The sequence below is a fragment of the Eublepharis macularius genome, chromosome 4, assembly GCF_028583425.1.
Source record: "Eublepharis macularius isolate TG4126 chromosome 4, MPM_Emac_v1.0, whole genome shotgun sequence".
Classification (NCBI taxonomy): domain Eukaryota; kingdom Metazoa; phylum Chordata; class Lepidosauria; order Squamata; family Eublepharidae; genus Eublepharis; species Eublepharis macularius.
The window spans coordinates 144066766-144090990 of NC_072793.1; the positions used below are offsets into that span (position 1 = coordinate 144066766).

The window sequence follows — 24225 nt, forward strand, 5'->3', positions numbered from 1 at the left end:
ATAAATCAAAAGGTCTGGCAATAAATTCAAGACCCATCAATACAACTGAGGATTCTTTAAGAGCATTACGCAGGTTGCAAAAATGTGCTGGTTCTCTTATTAGACAGGATTGCCAACGGACTAGAAAAAAGCCAATCCTAGACTGCTTCTGTGTCCTACTAGGCAATTTGAATTGCAGGAATTAGTAGGCAAATCTTGTCAAGTTATGATCACCTGACAATGCCTGCAGATCAAGATTCTGTTAAAGGCACAGAAGTAGGCGCTGATTTAAATTTTTTTTACAAAATTATATTTTGCCTTACTTTCTGAGATTCAAGGTGTGTAACAATCCAAACAAGACAAAAACAACACTCCATTAGCGAGATTAAAAATGCAGTCACATCTTTCAAAACAGTTTACCCTCAACCAAATGCCAAATGTGAACTTCACAACAAAAACAATTCTTCTTCAAACTGGCTGTTCAAAAGATGGTTTAAGGAAATTTTTTTCTGGGAGGTTATCTGGTATGAAGCCTCATCTCTGTTTCAATCATGATGCAATCATGAAGGAAGGTTTGATTAGGTTAGGAGTGTGTCTTGGCCAAAACATCTCAGATGAGGATATGGAGAGGCATGCTGGGACAGAGAACTAAGTAGATATTATTATCGCTTTGGAAATAATGGGAGTGGGGTGGGGACAGAAGTCCTGGCAGTTATCTGAGTCTGGCTCTTCATCTAGCTGGAATTCACAGCTCACTTTTAATGTGGAGAACAAAATAAAAGAAAACTTTACAGCCTTTGTATTAGCAAATTCATTTTAATTTTAGAAAGCACGGCTGATGGAAAATCAATACAAGCTGAATTGCACAAGAGCGTCTTCTACAGTTGCAAATATTTTAGACAAGGTTTGTTCATATTAGACTCCTGAAGAATCCCTTCTGCAATAGACTAGGGTTGTCAACTGCCTGGAGAAAAAATAACCTCTGTCTCTTTAACTGAGGCTTAATGGGATGTTATTTACCAGATGATGTTATTTACCATGCCATGGAAAACTTCAGCTACCTGTTTCCACACTTTAAGCCTCTATTAAAAGGCGAAGATATTTTTTCCCTCCAGGCAGCTGATAATTCTACAATGGACATATTACCTGGTCAGTTGAGGATTTCTCACAGAGATAAATCAATGGCAGAATTTAGCTTTTGAAGGTCCATCTTATCTTAGGAAACGTTTGCCCAGCATGTGTGTATGTATGTATGTGAGCAGGGCCAGTTCCAGGTTTTAGAGCCCTGGGCACAGAGTGCCTAGGGAAGCCCTCCTCCCCTCTGCCCGCAACCAGTTCTGTCTGGCCTTCCTTGTTGCTCACCCACTTCACTCCTACTTGTTTACATGCCCTTCTTCCCACTTGAGTCCTTCTGCCACTCTCGGTCATACCTGCACACACACCTTTTCCATGATGATGCCAGGCAGTGCACAGCTGGGACACCTGATCTTGAACATAGGAAGCTGCCTTATACTGAATCAGACCACTGGTCCCTCAAAGTCAGTACTGTCTACTCAGACTGGCAGCAGCTCTCCAGGGTCTCAGGTAGAGGTCTTGGCATTACCCAAACTGATCCTTTTAAACTGGAGATGTAGAGGGTTGAGCCTGAAATTTTCTGCCTGACAAGCAGAGGCTGTACGACTGAGCCACATTCCCTCCCTCCCAGTGCTACCAAAAGTGCCATTTTCCCTCACCACCCACACACACCCAAATGATGCTAAGCAGTGAATGTGGCAATGAGTGCGTGTAGTGGACAAGGGAAGGGCAGGCATGTGAGATAGAAATCAGCAGCAATCGGCCTAGCAGTAGCCCTGGGTCCTCGCAGCTGCCCTACCTCATGGCACGCCTAAACTGCCTCATGTGCATGTTACCACCTCACTCAATTCACCAGATTGCCACCGGATGCCCAGATACTGCACATCCTGCGGGTCCACACAGCAGACAAGAAGGAGCCCACTTTACTGTAAATAGCCCTCATATATGTGCCAAAATATTGAACTGAAGGCAAAAGAAGCTGCAACAGGGACATTCCCTAAGAAATCACGGCAACTTCCCCTCTTTCCTGCACAACTTTCAAACACTTTCAGGGCTAGGACTAGCTTGAACAAGGAAAAGGCATCAATTGCGCCCAGCAGTGACAGAAACTTATTGAAGGTAGTTTGTACTGATTTGCAGGGGGTGTAGAAAGAAGCAAGACATATTTATCAGCTATTCATGCTGAGCTAGGCTTGGTATTTCCTTCTAGGCTTTTAGACCAAGCACAGAAACAATATAGCATATAAAGGCTGAAGAGAAATTTCACATGATTCATGTATAGTCATTTTAAGAAACAAACAGAAATGAGCCATTTCCTAGTCAGGAAAACAGACTTAGGACTAGTTTGTGCCACTGGCTTCTTCGTCTAAGCTTTTCTCTCCAGCTCTTAACGGGGTTGTTTCGGGGCCTTCCTGCTTCAGTTCCGTGCTCCATATATTGTCCTCTTTACTGTCTGTCCTTAGGTGCCACGTCATGCTTTTTCCTTTTCTCCTCTTTTGCAAGCTTCCGGTAATTGTAGTAATTCATGATGAACAGGAACAACCCAGCCAAGACCATCACTATGCCACATTTAATGAACATGTACTTGTAGTCCCCAAAAGCATCAATAAGAGTTCCTATGAATGTAGAAAGAGAACAGTTCACTTAGAAGCCATGGTATGTTAGAGGTCTGTTACTCAAGTAACAAAAAAATAGAACCAAAATACACATAGGATTGCCAACCTACCGGGGGGGGGGGGCGGGTGTCCTGAAGATCTCCCAGAATTAGAATTGATCTTCAGACTACAGAGATCAGTTCCCCTGGAGAAAACAGCTGCTTTGGAGGGTGTACTCTATGGCATTATACCCTGATAAGATCCCGCCCCTCACCAAACTCTGCCCTCCCTGGACTTCACCCCCCAAATTTCCAAGAATTCCCCAGGCCAGAGTTGGCAGCCCTAATTACACAAAATGCTAGAGTCATGCAACTAGATCTTGAGGTCTAAAGGCTGTTGTTGTTTTTTTAGAAGAGAAGGCACCTCTGCTAGCAGAGTAGAATTTTTCCACCTCTCCACTCCTGCCACATCCAATTTACCCATGTGTAGCCTACCATGAACAACGGCAAAAGAAAGCTGTTGTGAGCATGGAGCTATAGGTTTCCAAACTTAAAAAAAAACCATACCAATTAAAATCAGGGGAGGAAAATCTGTTTCATCAACCCAAGAGTAAAAACCCTTCATTATCATTCAGCGCCTCTTCCAAATTAATGATTTGCAATCACATATCCACATTGTCAAGTGGTCCCAGGAGTATGTTATTTCAAAATACCAAGCTGAAATTTATTGCCCATAATGTTTCTCTGGAGCAAACCTTGAGTAAGGACTGTGGCATATGTTCACAAACTGGCCCTAGAAATGCTACATGGATGACAATTTCTGTTTTTTGTTTTCCTATTTAAACACTAAAAAAACCCCTGTGGAAGCAGAATCAATAAACATACACCAGTTACCCAGTGGGCAGAGAATACCATTGGTTTCACTACTGTATAACATAAAGTGAAAGAAACTTTGGAGGCTGGGCAGGGAATCATCCAACACAAGATGTTGGATCCAGTAATCTCTCAGTGGAAGAGGCATGGACAGTCAGATACAGATTTCTCTCCAATTCTCTTCCCCTATAGCAGCCTCAACCCAGGAAAGATGATGCAGGTCAAAACCAATTGCCATGTAGAGGGGACAAGGGTCAGAAGAATTACCCTTCCTGCGTCTTTTGCAATTTATCCCCTTCTCCCTCCTTAACACAGTTCCCCCCACCCCAACCTATTAGTCCGAATGGATTCTACAATCCCAGGAATCAATTTCTTAGGGTAAAAAGGACTTTTGTGGGGATCCTTGAGCCCACATGATCCTTGAGCCCACAGATGGCTGAAGCCAACCCAAGGAGTACTGGAAAGGAAGAGCCTCTCCCACTAGAAGAAGGCTTCACATTTAATGGAGCAGAATTGCAGAAGTATCCCTTCAGATGCATAGTGGGATATACAAAGAAGGAGGGATCCATGGACTTGAAGCACTGTGATATATTTGCCCAACAAGGCTTTGAGCCAAGATTACTAATATATGGGAACAAAAACATATGCACCTGATTTGAGAAGGTGTTAAATCTTGAAATATAAGGGCAAAAGAAAAGGTAAATCTTCAACTTCTAGGCTGAAATCAAGGCAGCATTTGGGGGGGGGGGGGTTGCGGTGTATGCATTACCACCTTCCAATTAGCATGTCACCAATGTGTTATTTGGCTCCCTAGAACTATTTTCTTCTCAAGATATACTGCCTCTAATGATCTGCTCTGCGACAATCTATTGAATGTGTGGTGAGTAATTATCCCAGCGTCTACTTGTATGAACTAAGAACTTTATGGAATGGGTTCCCACTTTGGGGGCGGGGGGAGATATCATTTCATGTGACCCAACTGAAAAAATATTGTTGTTGCTTCTAGAGCAACCAGGTCTACATTCATGATTTTTATGCAGCCCTATTAACGGAACATCAACCAGAGGCTAATTACTGCAATTCTCACTTTCTGCTAATCAGGATGACCTGGAGGTCTGCAAAATACATTTCACTGAGAGTTTTAATGAGGAGAATACTGGGAAATTCAACAACAGAAGAGTCTTGCCACTTCCCCCTTTGAGAATAAGACAAAGCCATAAAACATCCCAGGAACAATTTACTTAGTTCATTAAAACAAAACCCAGACGTGGGTTATTAAATGCCAAAGAACCAATCAATTTACTGTTTATTAAAATGGAAGAAGGAATGCTGCAGAATTCATATTGCAAACTATTACACAGCACTTTCTGGTCTCATTACCAATCTTTAGCAATTAGCCTAATCTGCTTCATAAAATGGTATATAAACTTGGGAAATGGCTTCTTGGTTAAAGCACTATATATATGATGTTCTGAAAAAAATAAAGATTATCACAACAGGAAGGTAATGTGCAGCTGTTCTTTTTATAGGGGGTGTCAAAAAGGAAAAATGTGGATTGTTCTTGAGAGTAAGAGGGACTGGGTAATAAAATGCTGGCCTGCATTTTTCATTTTTGCAAATCTTATGTAACAGGATATGTTTGGTTCATTTGCCTTCTTTCTTTGGTTTGGGATTAGCCACAGTATTACGCAACAAACAGCTGCATTTTAATGTTTATATAATCCAATTCATAAACCAGTTACAAAGTAGTATTTGGTCTAAAACCATTTTAGTGCTACCAAACTCAATGGGGCTAAATCAAATGAATTCCAAGTGCAGCTGTTTTGCTGTTTTTCAGATCCCAGTCTCAAGATTCAACAGCAAACCTGGACAGTGAAAGGGATAATACTGATTCAGCTTCCCTAAATACACTCTGCGCTCATGCCGGAGGCCACCAGAAGGAGCTGAGCACACCTGCAGCAGCCAGAGGGAGCCGAGAGGACTATGCTCCAGCCCTCAATCCTAGGGAGGCAGCGGAGTGTGTGTGACGTTTGCTCAGACCCCAAGCGGGAACTGGTGGCTGGGGCTGCCATAAGCACTCCTGGCTGGAGTGGGAGGAGGTGGGAGTGCTGGGCACCACTGCTGCATGGCGAGGCGGGCATGTGAAGGGCTGGCTATTGGCTTCCTGGGCTGCCCTCCTCAATGTAGTCCTCAAGTGGTGAGAGGATTCTCTCCCTCGTCTCCCTTGTGGAGAATCGCATCGAGTGGCTATTCTTTCTCACTACACTTCCCATGGAAACTTGTGGGAAACAAACACATGAAGATGACGTGTCAGGCGTCTCGTGTAGTTTCCCTCTAAGGCTGCAATCCTAAGAACACTTTCCTGGGAGTAAGTCCTATTAAGGAGACTTTGGTAGGATTTTGAGCAGGCCATTTTAGGATAGCACTGAAAATAATCCTAGACTAAGGCTGAGCCCACAAAACTTGCTTTTCTTGAATGCACAAGCAGCAGCCTAATTTGATGTTGTATTCTGGCCTCAATACTCATTTCAAGATGCATCATCATCATCATGGGAAAAAATAACCACCATAATAGCTTATTTATGCCATGGGAGAGTTAGAGCATAAAACTGGATAGGGCCGGGACTCTGAGTAATTATGCACCTCCAAGAGGGAGAAAACATAAATCCTAATGTTTATTGGTATGATATGGTTAAATAATGCCAACAAATCATATGCCAGTTTGCATACATCCAATCTGTTGTTGACTGCACTGCAAGAAGTTCTGCAACCCAGCTACAACTTTCTTGCATATTGCAGGGAGAATGGAACTATCATTTTGGAATTCTAGTACTAGCAAATTCTCTGCAACATAATATACAAAGGAAAGCTACATAAGAGTAGGAATTACAACAACTAAAGGACTATTCCCCTACTTTGCACTATAATCTGAATTAAACCTAGAGTTACCAGGCCCATGTTGGGAAATTCCTGGAGATTTGGGGGGGGGGGTAAAACCTGGGAAGGACAGGGTTTGGGGAGGGGAGGGACCTCAGCTGGGTATAATGTCATAGAATCCACCTTCCAAGTCAGCCTTTTTCTCCATGGAACTAATTTTTGTCACCTGGAGATCATTTGTAATTCCGGGAGATCTCCAGCTACCACCTGGAGGCTGGCAACCCTAAACCTCTTCTCACTTTGGCATTAGAACCTCTGAATGGTTAAAGGGCTTTTATTCTGAAAACTAAACAAATACTATATCTAATTTCCACTTTCAAAAGTTCTGTCATACTGACAGAACTCCTGCAGAGCTGTCTTGTAGAGAGCAGATTTTGCTATCAGAGTGGTTTTCTGTTCTTTGAAGATAATGAGCTTTTGACTGAGCAGCTGTATCTCTGAGGAACAAAGAACAGGGATTATACAACAAAAACATGTGTGAATTCCAGAACCTGTGGCAGTCTCCTTCTCTTACCATCCAAGAAGGTTTCATATTTATTTAGAACAGCATAGTAAAGAGAGGCCTGTGAAGCTTCCTATCTAACTGACAACATTAAACAGTGGTTCCTTAATGTGCATTTTCAGATGGTGAGGGCAGTAACTGTAGTATTTCTGGGTCCACCTATAAAGGTTTAACAGGTGTAGTGGCTAAAAAGAACTCTAATATGAAGAAAAGTTAAAACGTCTTGCTCTGCAAATTGCTCTAGAACTAAGGTCATGTGATCTTAGGACAATTCCTCAAGCTACAAGTTCCCCAACAGTGTTTAATACAAGGGAATGTCTCCAAATTATAAATTAAATTGCTACCATAATGGTAACTAAATTAATAAGAATTACAGAAAATTAAAATGGCCACAAATGCTTTCACAAACAACACAGATGACAGCATTATCAATGGACTAGCATGTAGCCATGTAATTTTGTATCTATAAGCTCTATTTATGGCATGGAACCAGTCCTAAATGTAGTTGGGGAAAAAACACTTTTTGCTTTCCCACCATGAAACTGTTTTTTCTAACAACACAAAGTTCAACAACAACAACAACAACACACCCTAGATTCTAAAACGTGTCACTAACAACTTGCAGGCAAAGGGTATTCTAGTACCTAAGATCAAATGTAGCAAAACACCTGATTGAAAAAGCAGCTGTGATTTGATCTCATACTTCAGGTTCTGTAAAATCCATCTTAATTATTATTAAGAACAAAAACAAGAAAATCAGTAAGATTTTGTATTCTGCAATATTCCTTTTAATCCCAGGAAACTGCTGGCATTTTTCCCCACTTTGCTCTGGGAAGTGCAGCTCTTGAATGCTAATCTTAACTGCTATATAGAAACCTTAGTAAGAGGTATATTGACCTAAAGATCTACCGGCAGCCATATTTGCAGACCCATAAGTAGAAGAATAGAAATATTCCTACCTCCAATAGGTGGTCCAAGCAGTATGGTACAACATTCCATTATGGTGACCAGTCCTACGGCACTTGTGAATCGGCTGGCGCCAACAAGGTCCATGAGCGTTTCAAACAACATTGCACAAACCATACCAAAAGCCAAGCCAAAAAAGCCTGAATACACTGCGAGGCCTGAGTAGCTTGTTGCTAAAGGACACAGGAGATGACAGACACCATTGAAAATAATGGAGAAGCTGAAAAAATATTGAATCTTTGGTCTTACCCATCGGCTGTTAGCAATGAGTCCGGTAGCTGGTCTGGCTACCATATCAACAATGGCAAGAATAGAAAGGAGAAAAGCTGCAGAATATTCATCAATTTCAAGGCTCTTTGCATAAGGAGCCAAAAAGACCAATGGGGCAAAAAATCCCAGAAACATGAGCATATTTCCTACCAAATATATCAGGAAACCTCTATGCTTGAAAAGAGAGAGATCAAGGTACTTGTTAAAGTTTTCACAACAGTCTCTGTCCTTCTCCTCCTCTTCCTTGCCAGGCCCAGGCAGCTCAGCTGTTCCCGTTTCTGGCTGTTCTTCTAGAGTTTCGATAGCTGGTTTCTCTTTTTGACTCTTAGTGGGGCCTGTCGCTGCTCCAATGGGCCTGAAGAGAGCTCCAGCCACACAACAGTTCATCAAAATTCCCCCAAGAATAAGAAAGCTCCCCCTCCAGCCAAAGTTGTCAAAAAGCAACTGGTTCAGAGGGGCAAGTATAAACAGCATGACGGGGCTTCCTGCCATGGCAAGACCATTGGCGAGGGGTCGTCTTTTCAGGAAGTACTTTCCAATGATGATCACAGACGGTTGGAGATTAAAGGCAAGGCCAAGCCCTACACCAGAGAGGCAATGAGAAAGTAATGTTAATTCAGAAGGCAACAAGGGTTAATTTTAAACTAATGCGATGAAGTTGCATTAAAGTTAAATGAGATAAGGGCCGTTTCCAGACGGCTTACCTGCCTCCGGAACGTCGCGCCATGTTGCGGGGAAAACGCGAAATATCGCGTTTTCTCACGCGTGTTTTGCGCGATGTCGCGCAAAACTCGCGTGAGAAAACGCGATATTTCACGTTTTCCCCGCAACATGGCGTGACGTTCCGGAGGCAGGTAAGCCATCTGGAAACGGCCAAGAAATTAGTAAAGCAACATTTTGCCACCAAAGCTCCATTTACTGGTACAGATTCAGTGTCCTGGAGTTGTTTCATGCCTTATGTTTTTTACGTGTGTACCTTAGATTTGTTAAGTTTATACCTCAAAAGACATCAATTGTGAATGAGAGAATTAATGGTTACTTTGGAAACATGTGGCCCATGGTACGGTCTGAAGGTACATGATGCAAGAACCTTGTTGAAGGTATGCAGGTCTGAAACTGGTTAGTAGGGATTTGCCAATCAAAATTTCTTAGCCAAAAATATACTCCGAAATTCCTCTTTGGGTCATTCTGTGTATTTATGGAATGAAAAATGGAATTACAGAACTCTAGAATTACAAAAAAATGGGTGGACTAGGGAACCTTTCATGGGATCTGGCGATGTTTTCTTAATATATTCTAAGGTCCCTTGGGATAGCCATAGAGCTTAAATTTTTCTTCACTTTTGGCACAAAGTCACTTACCACCATTTGGTACCTGCCCATCTTATGCTGCAAAACTTCAGCATGATTACCAGGAAGCAAGAGTCATTAAAATCCATCACACTGATTTAACAGGATAACATGGTCAAGATGAGAATGTATGAGCTCGTTCTCTGCTTGTTTGCGTGTGAAGGTACAATTAAGGATTATAGTTGATTAAGGATCATAATTCCCTATGTTCACAGTTACACCCTTCTAAACCCACTGTCTTCAATAGACTAAGAGTCTCCCCACATCGGACATCTTACACAAGAATGTTCAAGCGTAGGAAGACGCAATGCTAGCCAGGAAGTATATTTTAAAAAGACAAAGATTCTGTCAATTTCACCTTTCTACAGAGCTTGCAAATATGGCTCCGGGGGTTGTTAATTTCCTCTTTGCCTTCCTGAGGGCTCTGTCAATTTCACCTCTCCTTCGGGGAGGCAAAGAGGAAATTAACAAACTCTCTGAGTTTTAAACTACGCTTCCGGGCTAACATTGCGTGTCTCTTACACTTGAGTGTTTTTGTGTAAGATGTCTCATGTAGAGAGACTCTACGAATAATATGATTCCACTTGGATTGCACAGTAAAACGCTGAACTCCCTGGCCAAAGTCTAACACTCAATCCACTATATACTAGCTCACATAAATTATTTATGGTTCAAGTAGAAAAGTTTTGCTTTCACAGTTAGTCTAGATTTAACCAGACATTTATTCATCTTGTGCAAAATTTATACACTTCTGAGTTTCTCTAGAATTACAGCTCTCCTGATTAAGAGAGACCTGCAGCTGTAATACCCAAGGAATATTCCACTTCCCTGATGAAATCACTGGCAAATCATTGTCAAAACTCGCTGTTGAATAATCAAGACCAAAATCTCATTTTATAGCAGTGAAACATCTGTTCTGCCTTATCTCCCCCCTTTTATAATCAGAACCACAAAAACTCTCCCAGCTATAGGTGGGTAGCCGTGTTGGTCTGCAGTAGAACAGCAGGGTTTGGGCCCAATGGCACTTTAGAGACCAGTAAGGTTTTCAGGGTATGAGCTTTGGAGAGTCAGAGCTCCCTTCTTCAGATACAAGGGTATTGAAAGTACGTACCGTGAAAATCTTGTTAGTCTCTAAGGTGCCATTGGACTCAAGTCCTGCTCTCTCAGCTATAGTTCCCACAAAAATAGACAGGCAATAGTCATAAAGATGCCTTTCTTTTTATAGGGGTAGCCATGTTAGTCTGCTGCAGCCAAAATAACAAGAGAATCTTCCCTCTGTGTGACTCATGAATTTAAATTTTTGTGACTCTGAGATGGATTGTCCAGGCAAGCCTAATATCAGCAGATCTCAGAAGGTAAGTAGGGTTGGTCTTAGTTAGTAATCAGATGGGAGACCTCCAAGGAAGACCAGGGTGCAGAGGCAGACAATGGCAAACCACCGCTGTTAGACTATTGCCTTGAAAATCCAACAGGGGTGGATATATGACTTGACGTCACTTTCTACCACCACCAAGCTTTTGTGAGCCCACTTTTTCAGATGCAGCTTAATTACAAAAGTCTGCATTCAGTATAAATGGTAAGGGGTTATCTAAATACTTCATAAAGACAGTGGTGCCACCTAGCTAATTCTACAATATCATTCTGGTTCTGCCACTATGCATTAACGCTGGCATGTTTGTTCCATCCGCCCAATTTTTTGAAGCTGCTCTCCAAGGCTATTCTTCTATCTACCATTTGCTGATGTGCTTTGCCTAACTGCAACCCTGCACATGCATTCACACATACATGCACACTGCAAATAATGTCTGTCAAAACATGTCTATAAAGGAAACATGCCCACTGATTTCATGGAATTCATCATCAACAAATCCAGACATCCATAACGATTCTGGAATTTCTGTGCAACAGAGCTAGTGATCCAAGAGGGTAAAAGCACACTTCAGGAAGGTCTAGCTGCAGCTCAGCTCAGGAACAATAAAGAAAGCCAGGGATACTCTAATTGCTGTGTGAGAACATGACACAATAATCAGATAAGAAACAGTCTTAAGGTTGAAATAGACAACTTGCTCAACACTGAGAGAAACGACAAAGACATATATTGGAAACCATAGGTCTTAAACTAATTTGAGTTTGTTAGTTGCATTTAATTGCAGTAATTTGATTCTCATTTTCATCAGAAAGGGAAAAAAGCTAGATCAAAATACCAACCCAAACACAAATAAATAAAACAATACCGCTCTACATGTGCCTAAATGATATTGTCAGGGCTTTTTTTCAGCTGGAACGTGGTGGAACGGAGTTCCAGCACCGCTTGAAAATGGTCACATGGCCGGTGGCCCCGCCCCCTGATCTCCAGACAGAGGGGAGTTTAGATTGCCCTCCGCACCGCTATCTAAACTCCCCTCTGTCTGGAGATCAGGGAGTAGGGCCACTGGCCATGTGACCATTTTCGCTGAGGGCAATTTAAGCTTTAAAAAACTTCCCCTTTGTTCCAGCTGACCTAAAGTGACGTCATTGTGCGGTCCTGAGTTCTACCACTGAGTTCCACCACCTCTTTTCCCAGAAAAAAAGCCCTGGATATGGTAAACATGGCATGCGTGGTAGAGAATTGTGACCTATACAAATAGCAAGATTTAAAAATACAGTGTGATCAGCGAATAGAATTTTAAGCATTTTGGGACCTATCATGGACAAAATAAGCAGTTTATACAGTTCTTAAGCTCTCTCTGTGTACGACTTTCCTTTGTTACCAGCATTTCTTTTGTTTCTTTTCTTTTTTTTGTAATCTGCAGGAGCACAATATAATTTTGGAATATTACAGTGCTAAGAATCTCTGAAGTCCCATTCACTTATTTTGGGCGAACACATGCCTAACCCACTGGCATTAATTGTTCTTAAAAGTGCTTACAATGGATATCAAACAAATCTATGCCTATTTTGGTGCAGTGGTTAAGAGTGCGGGACTCTAATCTGGAGAACCAAGTTTGATTCCCCACTCCTCCTCTTGAAGCCAGCTGGGTGTCCTTGGGTCAGTCACAGCTTCTAGGAGCTCTCTCAGCCCCACCCACCTCACAGGGTGTTTGTTGTGGGGATAATAATAACAACATAATTTGTAAACCGCTCTTTGTTGGCATTAAGTTGTCCTGAAGGGTGGTATATAAATCAAATATTATTATTATTATTTTGAATTTTAAACACTCTGGAACACTTGTCTATGTCAGTATTCACATCAATGCAACTGCATGTGCAATATGGATTATTAATACTTCAGTATTTTTATTTCATTTTTATTTATGTCATTTATAGTCTGCCTTTCTCACTGAGATTCAAGGTGGATTACACAGTATGAGATTAGTGCAGTCAATATCAAGGACATTTCCAATATTATCAATAATATTTATTGATAAATCGTTATTAATATTCCAGAAAGGGGACCCATGAAGACACACTGGGCAGGGAAATCTCATGAGTCCTCCCTGATAGCTTCTATTGTCACATTGATTTCACATCCCCCCATACTGGCTCCCACTTCCCCCCATCCTTGCCAATCTGCAGCCCCCCCCATTTCAAATGTATAGCATGTGTCAGCAACTCTTAGCATATGAGCTTATAAATCATGAATCAGAAATGTATAGATCTTTTTTCTTTTTTTAATTTTCTTCTAGCTCAGTCTAGCAGTGGGTCTTACACATTCAGAAGAAGCAGGGTTCTGCATGAATATCCATATGGTGAGGGGATAGTCAACAGTGGCCAAGGACATGCACGCCAAAAGTCCCAGGTTCGACCTCTAGTTAACGAATCTCAAGTAGCAAACCTGGGAAAAACTTTTCTCTGCCCAAGACCCCAATGCAGTCTTGTAACAGGCAGCTTCATATGGTTAAAGTAATGCATGTGCCCTTCACCTTACATAGCTTAGTTAGAAAAACTGTGGAACAAATGATACTGGGGGGAGCCATAGTACCTTCTAATAATAAACAATGTTGGGGTTCTTTAATGCCATTTTAGTACCCCACATTATAGAGTGGTTCAGACAACCACCATGGAACCCATCCTTGGTCTTGTAAGCCCACATCCAGTATATGAAAATAATCATCTCTGTTTATTATCAGTTCTTCACTTATTAAAATGTCTGTAACACCTTTCCATCTAAATAGTGCGCAAGGCTGTGGACTGCATAAAACAATATGTTAGAATGCAATGAAAGCAATTAGACAAATCAAATAATAAAAAAGCTGTCTAAGTAAGGAACAGGAAAAGGAACTCTGATACATGCCAATTAACCAGCAATTAAAGACTGCAGAGCTAAAAATAGACATAAGGCTGAAGAGCTAAATGGCCTGGCAAAATGAAACTGTTTTAGCCTGTTGCTGAGAACCATAAAGAGTTGTTAGCTGGCAAAGCTCCCAGGGAGAGAGAGTTGATGCTGCAGTATCACCACCACAGAAAAGACCCTGCTCCTCATACTCCTAGACAGAATTTTCTGTGGATGCTAGACTGGGAGCAGGAGCAGGAGAAGCAGCAGAGGGATCAGCCAGTGTTGGGTCCTTCCCAGGTACCTTGGTAATTACCTGAAGATGGCAATCCTTGATGACAACCACGTCAACAGCAAAGAAGTGCCTTCTATCACTATTACCTAATGCAAATGGCCATCAGTTTGTTTGAAATAGCCACATTTGATGACTATTTGACTATGCCACCTCCTGTTCAAGGCAGATTATGGTTAAATAATAAAGTCTTGATAGGGCCAACCCAGCTGTGATGCTCCCCAACGTAATTTTCTTTAGAGTAGGCACATGTGCACTCCATTTGCAATGGAAATACAACATGGGCCCAGCATTTCCCCAACCTGAAGGAAAATGGCATGAAGCAGAAAATCCCCCTTAATCTCAAGCCACAGTTCCAACCTGCTGCTTAAAGTAAGAGTAAAGGAACTGTGTTTATGGAACTTCCAGAGACACATCTGGTTTGGTCCTTACACTTGAGATCCTGAACTTTCGTGGGGTAACCTTGAAGTCCTTAATGACAGTAGGAAGAAGTATGATTCAAATAAAAAATATTTCAACGCCATCCTCTCAGCTGATTGGAATGCCATCACCAAGACAGAGAATAAGCCTACTAGCACCACAGCATGGGTGGTCCATCCTCTTGTCAGCTGAACTTTCCATACCATGCCAAATGGGAGCAGAGGATGGAAGAGTGGTGGAGCTCCCTGAAAGGAGGAGTTACACAAGAATGGCCTTCCTGGGTCTTGGCTGAGTTGGATGCCTGTGATAAAAGGGGAATCAGAATATAATATTTTCCTGTTTCACTAGCCTTCTGATGGTTCTCCTGCTCCGAACTAAAGTCACTCCCCCTTCCTCAAGCTTCCTTCAAGCAAGCAGCCCACCCCTTTCCCTCACGCTTCTGGCTTTGCCTCGGGTGCCCCAGTGCAACCATTTCTGAGACCTCCTGCCCTTCTCACTGCCTGGTTGCAGCACTGATGCCCAAGGCTTCTATCAACCTGAGGAACCATGATAGATTCTTTTGCTGCTTCTTCATGGTCTGAGAGACCACAAACCAGGCCTAAGCTGCCTCCATTGAGGCAACAGCAATTCCCACCTAGACTACAACAATTTTCCTCCAATCCCAGGCCGCATGCTGTTAAACAACCCTGTTTCTGGGTATTATGTGTGTGCAAGAGCAAACATGTGGCAGTGTACTACCTGGAGTATGCAACGAAAGGATCATTACGAGGCAACAGCTGAGTCAGATCTTTTGCAATGAGTATAAAGAATGCTTTTACTATTACCTGTGATAAGTCCTGCGCAAATGTAGAGCTGAAAAATGCTTGTGCAGAAGGCAGCGGAGACCATCCCTATGCCACATAGCAGCCCGCCGAATATGACCACTGGTCGGCTACCAAACCGGCTCACTAAAACACTGCTAATAGGACCTAAAGGGAAAGGGGGGAAATTAATTAATCCTTGTGACAGACGTTTCTGAAAGAAATATTTTTTCAAGACAAATTGGTTAAAACGTTTAATAATGCTTAAGCAGTTGGAAACGTTCTCAAGTTTAACGGATAGAAATATGGCTGCATAGAATCTAGCAAATCTCTTAAGGGCAATACAAAAACATGGTGCATCCATTTATGCATGCATGCATAGTAAAAGCAGGTGTATGTGGGGATTTTTTTGCAGTGACCATAAGATGATCTCCTCTCATCTACATTCCAGAAGAGGTGCAAATTGCACAGCTAGATATGATTTCAATGTAAGCCTGTCCTGCACATTATTTCTTGTACTCAGATAATTTTACCTTTTCCTCTTAATTTTGCATCTATGAAGCAATCGTTTCCAATTGGTAGGCATGTAAAGTGTACAGCCATGCCCAGACTTTTCTGGGGGATCCTAGTGGACTGCACAGTACTTCCTTGCACCATGCAAGAATAAGAATGTCCTCAGGTGCAAGTGAATTTATTACTGCCACCAAAACTGGCTGCCAATGAGAAGAATAGTTAGTGTTAATGTGATCAAACAAAAGCAAGAAAAGCTTTTACTGCTTACAGATTAGTTATGAAATAAGCTTGTGTAGACTACAGCCTTCTTATTTGCAGAATTAGCATCCTTAACGGCAGAGGTTAGCATGGCCAGGCATTTACTGGCTAGGGCCCACAGCCTAGCAAAGGACTGCCCACAAACCAGAAATGCTTGGCCTATCTACTTCCACCAGTCAAGGGAAATTGCCCCCAGAGACTCCTGGGATGTTACAGAGGCCGCTGGGATGATCTCCCAATTGCTTCTCAGAGTGGTGCCTGGAGGAGGCTATAGAACACAATGTTTTCTACCTCCTTTAAACCCTGTGAGTGCTAAGGTCAAAAGGAGTCACATTTTGCCCTCTCTAGAATTCCTTGCAGCAGGAAATAGGAGATTGTCCCACAGATCCCTGTAACATTATAGGGGCATCTGGGGACAGGAGCTCCCATTTCCTGTGGGAGGGGCACTTGAGAAGCCAAGAGAGAATCAGGGAGAAGGAGCAAAAACCCCTCCGACGGTTGGGAGGAACCAGGTGGGTGGCATGTGCCACCTAAAGACAAGGCCTGCCACTGGTTAATTCCCAGATGACTCAGAGGACAAGAGAGGACATTGCTCATAGATCAGTGGGGCTGTTCTGCCCAGTCCCCAAAGACTGCTGTTGTGAAGGTCACTGGCCTTATTTCATGCATTTTTGAGGCCTGCATAGAACTATTATGGAATATGCCTCTTGCAATTTTATGAGTAAGGTTCAAGTCCAGTAGCACCTTAAATGCCATCAAGAGCTTCCTGGGTATAAGCTTTTGAGAGTCAAGCTCCCTTTGTCAGATACAAGTAGGAATGGAAATCTCTGAGTCTTTTTATCCCAGTTAGAAAGTGGGGTGTTGTAAAGAAGATAGAATGTAGAAGTAAATTTGACTCAGTCAGGCTTGGATTGAATAGGAACTATGAATGGTTATCTCATTATCAGAAGTAACTGATTTCATTATCAAAAGCAAACTGATCCCATTATCAGAAGCTACTGATTGCATCTACTCCCCCCTTCCCTCTCCACCTATATATCTGACCAGTTTCTTCTTACCCTCCATGCATTTGAAGAAAAAAACCAGTGTTTCGCTTACCGTAAATGTTGTTCATCTAGGTCTTCCGTGCAGGCACACATGGGACTGCGCATGCGCAGGCCTGCCGATTCCGGAGATTTTCATAGCTCAACATCCATAGGGGGCACTCTCGCCTCTCAGCGTGCATGCGCGGCAACTTTCCCGCCGAAACGGCCCCTAAGAGGCGGAGCGCCCCTCACATACCCTCAGTCCTCTTTCGCCGCCCTACAGCAAGGTAAGTACCAAGAGAGTCAGCGGGGAAGGAGGGAGGGCATGTGTGCCTGCACGGAAGACCTAGATGAACAACAGTTACGGTAAGCAAAACACTGTTTTTCATCTACGGTCTTCCTGTGCAGTCCCACATGGGAAGATTACAAAGCTTAATACCTGGGTGGAGGTGTTGCAGATGCATCACATAAAAATTGAATGTAGAACTGCTGTGCCCACTGCTGTCTCCTTTCTATCTAGGATGTCCAGTGCGTAGTGCTTCACAAAAGTATCTACCGAGGCCCACGTCACCGCTCTGCAGATGTTGTGAAGAGGGACACCCTTGAGAAGAGCCGCTGATGATGCCTGAGACCTGGTGGAATGGGCATGCACCTCCAGAGGACAAGGTAGATTAGCAGCAGTATAACATGTCAATATAGTCTGGACCACCCATCTCGAAATAGTCTGAGATGTCGCCTTCCTACCCTTTTTATGTCCCGCAAAACAAACGAACAAGTTGGAGTCTAATCTAAAGGGCTTTACCTTATCTAAATAAAAAAGGATAGCCCTACGGACATCCAGGGAATGGAGGGCTTTCTCTGCCTCCGAGGCCTGAGCAGGAAAGAAAACCGGTAAGGCCAGTTCCTGTGACAGGTGAAACTGAGACACGACCTTTGGCAAAAAGTCAACCTTGGTTCTAAGAACAACCTTCTTGGGGTGGAGTTTCAAATAAGGAGGCTCGCAGGACAAAGCCGCTAACTCCCCCACCCTCCTAGCCAAGGCGACAGCCACCAGGAAAGCCACTTTCATGGAAAATAACTCAAGGGACACGTGGCCAAAGGCTCGAAAGGTCTAGAGTTAGCACCAATGGCAGGGACCACCGAGGGACAAGGGCCCGTACTGGGGGAAACAGGTTATTCAACCCTTTCAAAAATAATTTTGCAGAATAGTGGGGGGGAAACGACTTTCTGTCTATAGGTGGGTGAAAGGCAGAAATAGCCGCCAGATAAACTTTAACAGAACTGTTAGCTAACCCCTTCTGCTTGACCTCCCACAAAAATTCCAGTATGTCAGAAAGGGAGGAAAGAAAAGGGTCCAAATCCCTCTGCCAACACCAAGCAGAGAATTTGTCCCACTTAAAAGCATAGGACTGTCGAGTGGACAGACAACCATTCATGATTGTCCCTGTGAAGTCTGCTCAGATGATCTGCCATGGAATTCTCTACCCCCAGAATATGCACTGCTTGAAGCCATACTGAATGTTCTATGGCCCACTTCCAAAGTTTCAGTGCTTCAGTGCATAAAGCAACAGACGCCGTGCCACCCTGTTTGTTTATATAGAACATCGCCGTCGTGTTGTCCGTCAGGATCTGGACGGACTTGTTCCACACGACATCTGAAAAGGAGATCAGTGCATATAAAACAGCCCTTAACTCAAGAAGATTAATAAGCTCCTTGTGTTCTGACTTGGACCACACATCATCTGCATAAGACCCTTCACAATGAGCCCCCCAGCCGAATAGTGAGGCATCAGAAGTGACAGATAGGTGAGTTTGTCGATGACCAAATTCTACCCTTTTGAACAGGTTAGAATCATCCAACCACCACTCCAAAGTGGGCACAACCCCCCTAGGGACCGAGAGCCTCTTATTTTGGGAATCACGGCCAGGGAAAAAAGCTGAATTAAATCACAGTTGCAGTGGTCTCATAAACAGTCTAGCCAGTGGGATCACTGCAATTGTGGAGGCCATGCAACCTAAGAGAGTCTGGATAAACTGGACAGATTGGAAACGACACCTCCTAGGTCTATTAACAAGAGTCTTGATGCATGTTCAGCGGGCAAAAAGCCCGCATTCCTGACCCCATCCAAGACTACCCCTATAAATTGGATGGAACGCACAGGGACCAATTTTGACTTTTTTTGATTAACAAAAAGTCCCAAACGGAGACACAGGGTAAGAGTGATGGACACCTGTCTAGAGACATCTGCTGCAGAATCACCAACCAGTAGCCAATCATCTAGATACGGAAATATGCAGCAACCCTGGAGCCTCAAGTGGGCCACCACCACTGCCATGCACTTAGTGAACACCCTCGGGGCAGTGGCCAGTCCAAAAGGTAAGACTGTATTGAAACACCCGCTGATCATAAACAAAATGTAAAAAAAAATTATGTTCAGGGAAGATAGAAATATGAAAGTAAGCGTCCTTCAAGTCAAAGACCGCGAACCAGGAGTGTAGGGGCAATAAGGTCAACACCATCTGCAAAGTGACCATCTTAAATTTTCAAATTTGAATAAACTTGTTCAGGCCCCTAAGGTCTAGAATAGGCCTAAGCCCCTCATCCTTCTTCTCCACCAAAAAGAGGTTGGAGTAAAACCCCAACCCAGCGGAATCACTAGGGACTTCCTCTATCGCCCCTTTCTGTAAAAGAGCAGCAAGCTCTGTCAAGATCTCCATTCACGGAGGTTCTGAAGGAAAGACAGGGAGTCGTAAGTAAGGTAATTCCAAAGATTCAACTTTATAACCAAACTGAACTATAGGAGAAACCCAAACATCAGAACAAACAGAACACCATTCACTCCAGTATGCACTAAGCCTGGCCCCAAATGTGGGGTCAGGGCCCTGTAATTGTCAGAATTGCTTGTGCATCTGGGTTTGGTCCTTAGCTTGCTGTTGTTGGGAACCAGGCTTGGGACATTAGCCTTGCCTCCATCTGGAAAATGCAGACTGTGGGCTCTGGTAACTCCTCTGGGGCTGGTAAGCATACCCTTGATAGGGTTGGTATCGGTGCTGTCTGCCATCCTGAAATGACCTATAATACGGTCTAGAAGAATGTTGTGGAGCCTGATGGAGGACCCCATACGAGCGCGCAGTGAGACGATCAGTCCTCTTTTTTGAAAGATACTCATCGGTCTTCTCCAAAAAGAGTGTGGTTCCTTCAAAGGGTAGGTCTTCCACCCTGTTCCTCATCTCTGTTGGGAGAGCTGTGGTATGAAGCCAAGCATACCGGCATAGAACAACTGCCAAGAGGAGTGACCTAGCAGGGGTGTCTGTCATGCTCCTGCCAGCGTTGATCTGATGCTGGGAAAGGCGGGTAGCTTCTTCCTGTATCACCCTGAGAAGGGTTCTCTTCTCGTCAGGGAGCCTCGGAGGAAAGTTGCCACCTTCTTCCACAAGAAGAGCTGGTAGGCAGCCATCATAGCTGCATAATTCGCCACCTTGATGCCAAACGTGGCCGAAGTGTAGAGCTTCCTCCCCATGGCATCGATTTTCCTGCTGTCCTTGTCAGCAGGAGTAGACATTGATCCCTGTTTGGGCCGCGCTTGCATTTCCTCCATCACCAAAGAGGATGGAGGTGGATGGGTTGCAAGAAACAGATGAGCATCATCCTTGGTACGATAAAGGCTCTCCACTTTCCTGTTAGTGGCTGGAGCTGATGCGGGTCTAGTATTCAACTTGTTCCAGAGACCCGCGAAACCTTCAATCAAGGGAAAGGCCGCAGAGGGTGTAGACCCCGAGTAGATATGTTGTAGGATCTTATCCATAAATTTGGACTCTGTGGATGTAACTTCCAGGTCCAATGCCTTAGCCATACGCTGGAGAAGCTCGTTGTATGCTCTGAAATCATTGGTGGGCGATGCCTCCTCCAAGGGGCCCATTTCTCTCTCAGGCGAATCAGATAAAGGGGATTCGCTGTATCTGGTTCGGTTCCGATGAGACTCGACTTCAGACGGGTGTGGTGTTCGCTTAAACTCGGTATAGGAACCAGCCCTAGGAGAAGGAGATAGAGAGACCCTTCTATACGGGCGGTCCGAAAAATAGGAGCCTTCTCTCTCATAGTATGGGATGGCCGAGTCATCCCCATGCTGGTGTTCCCTGGAACGGCTCCGATAGGAGTAAGGGCTACAACGGCGCTCTGATCTGCTCCGATGGCTCCTAGCAGAGTGTATCGAGCCCAATTCATAAGATGCTGGCCTACCCGATGGAGTGGGGGGCTTATCGATCAGGATCACATCTTCCTCCTGTGTCACTGTTGAGGGGGGGGTCTTAGGAGAAGAACGTTCCGCAGACTCCTTCTGTCTCTTCTCTGGAGGATCGGAACCAACCGCCCCCATCGGAACCGATGGGGGAGCTGAGATCAGACTCTCTAGTACAGCTTTATCATGCTTTGCTGAATGTTTACACTTTTTCTTCTTCTTCTTCAGCTCGGTCGCTGTCTTAGAAGTCGAAGACGGATCCGAAGCTTTTGGATCCGACAAAGTGTCCTGGGAAGATGGCGGGGTCACTTTTGGAACCGAGGGTGTCTGACTCCGAGGGACAGTCCAGTCCAGTGAAGCAGGAGCGATGGATGAAACTGAAGGAGGTCAACTCCGAGAAACCATCAGAACTGAAGGAGCCGGTTCCGACAAACTCCGTGCCGACAGTAACTTTCCAGACCTCGACTACGAACGGCTCGGGGACGGCTGGGAATGCAGAGTCTTGGAACCCGAAGCCTCGGGAACAGGTCGAGAGGAAGAACTGGACGAGGCAGATGGTGGTGCCTTTGCCAGGGGATCCGTCACGGCCAAAGAGAGGCATGCAGACGACCCGCCCGTTCTGCTCTGGCCTTGGAAGTAAACGCGCGGCAATGTTTGCACACCTGGGTATTGTGAGTCTCTCCAAGGCAGTACAAACAATTGGAATGACCGTCTGACCTTGTCATTTTACGATTGCAGGTCTCGCATCGCTTAAACAAGGCTGTTTCCGACATCGCATATCGAAGAGAAGAACTGTAAACCTCAACCATCGGCGGCAAAAGAGAAACTGAGGGTATGTGAGGGGCGCTCCGCCTCTTCAGGGGCCGTTTCGGCGGGAAAGCGGCTGTGCATGTGCGCTGAGAGGCAAGAGCGCCCCCTATGGATATTGAGCTATGAAAATCTCCGGAATCGGCAGGCCTGCACGTGCGCAGTCCCATGTGGATAGAGCATGAATAGAGCATGGTTTCCAGTTCTGAAAAACACCAGGCTAACAAAAGACTCTACAACCCACAATAGCCCTGCAGAGAAGATTAGCATATCAAGCACCAATCCATATGCAATAGAACCTCCTCAGAATACAGTGAAGCATTAGCACTCCATTAGCATTCCACACCCTGGGAAACCCTTACAGGATGACACAACCCAACCCACCTTTCTGAGTAGATATAAATAACCTGCAAACATCTCCTCCACATGGTTGTGTCAGTGTCACAGAGAGATCTCTGTCTTTTGGTGCTACACCTCTGAAGATGCCAGCCACAGCTGCTGGCGAAACGTCAGGAACTACTATGCCAAGACAACGGCAATACAGCCCGGAAAACCCACAACAACCATCGTTCTCCGGCCGTGAAAGCCTTCGACAATACATCTCCTCCACAGTTTGACACTGAGAGATCCCTGTCTTTCGGTGCTACACCTCTGAAGATGCCAGCCACAGCTGCTGGCGAAACATCAGGAACTACAATGCCAAGACTAGGGCAATACAGCCCGGAAAATCCACAACAACCACCGTTCTCTGGCTGTGAAAGCCTTCGACAATATATTAAAATATCCTCCCGCTGATTTGTGAGTGTTGTGACACTTGGCTGTTTATGATATCTTCTGGCCACTTTAGATGGCAGACAGAGGGCAGAAAGGAAAATTAGGAACCTTCATCAGCCTTGCTTACTGCTTCTATCCTGAATCTACACAACTGGATCAAACTTTTGGGTTGTCCTTCATTTTAACCTGTGCTAAATCTCTTCTTTGTTATGTGACAGACTTTTTAAAAGGGAGAGAGAGAGAGGAAGCCCTTTATATTTCTGCTTCTTAATTAAGAGGACTAGGTGAGAATGAAGGTAGGTGAAACAGCTGGCAAGGATCTGGCACAGTCTCATAAAGCTGCCACTTACTTGCCTTGACCTTGCAGAGGAAGCAGCAGAAGTGTTGACAGATTTCCCCTGAAAAAAGCTTCAGAACCAAGGAAAGAGCCTCTGAGGTCTAGTCAACAGCTGCTGAAGGTTTTATCAATACAGCCTGCGGCTTTCAAAAATGAAAAAATGCCACCTGAGAACAGTCATTACCAGCCTGATGTGTGGAGTAGAATGGCCAATTGCCTTGCTTCTTTTAATGGAAAGAAAAGGGGAATGCTCTAGTTCCTCACTGCACCCAAGCCTACTAAGAGTTTGATCCCTGGTTTCAAGAACAGGATGCGAAATTAAACAGCACGCTTTCCTCTCAGTCAAGTCAGTAAGACAACCAATTATACGTCTGCTTCCTCTCAATGACCTTTTAGACTCCACGTATCTTATTAATCATCCAAAAGTGGGTGAAAGTGTTGAGGAAGCAGAGGGAAAACAAAAACCTTTTCTTACGATGGAATGAAATGTCAGGATCAATTTAGACCAGGGATAACCAGAGCCCAGCCCTGTAACACACACACAGCCATAATAAAACAGGGTCCCTCAGAGCATTATTTCCCTCACCAGTACACGAGTGTAATCCGCACACCCAGCACCTATGAGCTGTGTTATGCTGAGAGACAGTGACTGGTTTAAGATTACACAGTGAGTTTCCATAGCCGAGTGGGATTCTGACCCTGGATCTCCCACGTTCTAGTCTGACACTGTCGTTGAACAAAGCCTGCTTCATAGATGCAGAAGAAGGAGGTGGCAGAGCCCTGAGGTGGTAGAATGGACTGCAGCACTTCAGATAGCAGGCAGTGCATTTCTGCTCTGAATACGCTTTTGCACAAAAACAAATGCGAACAGAACATTAGCATAGCATGGAAAAAAGTTCTACCCGCTCTTTGCTTACTGTGCTGGTTTCTCAGTTTGGTGTGTGTGTGTGTGGGGGGGGGGGGTT

The 24225-nt window shown here is 44.2% G+C and overlaps 1 protein-coding gene across 4 annotated transcripts in view; it reads right to left on the reverse strand.

Annotated features, from left to right (window-relative positions):
- Positions 1–768: 768 nt before the first annotated feature.
- Positions 769–24225, reverse strand: part of LOC129328354 (monocarboxylate transporter 2-like) — a 70182-nt gene continuing 46725 nt past the window's right edge. For all 4 annotated transcript variants that reach the window (XM_054977363.1, XM_054977360.1, XM_054977362.1 and 1 more), the window contains 3 exons: positions 15333–15476; positions 7919–8776; positions 769–2669 (listed from right to left, as the gene is read on the reverse strand). In XM_054977363.1, the coding sequence (XP_054833338.1) occupies positions 2500–2669; positions 7919–8776; positions 15333–15476 (1172 nt within the window). In that variant the 3' untranslated portion in view covers positions 769–2499. The remainder of the gene's footprint in view (positions 2670–7918; positions 8777–15332; positions 15477–24225) is intronic.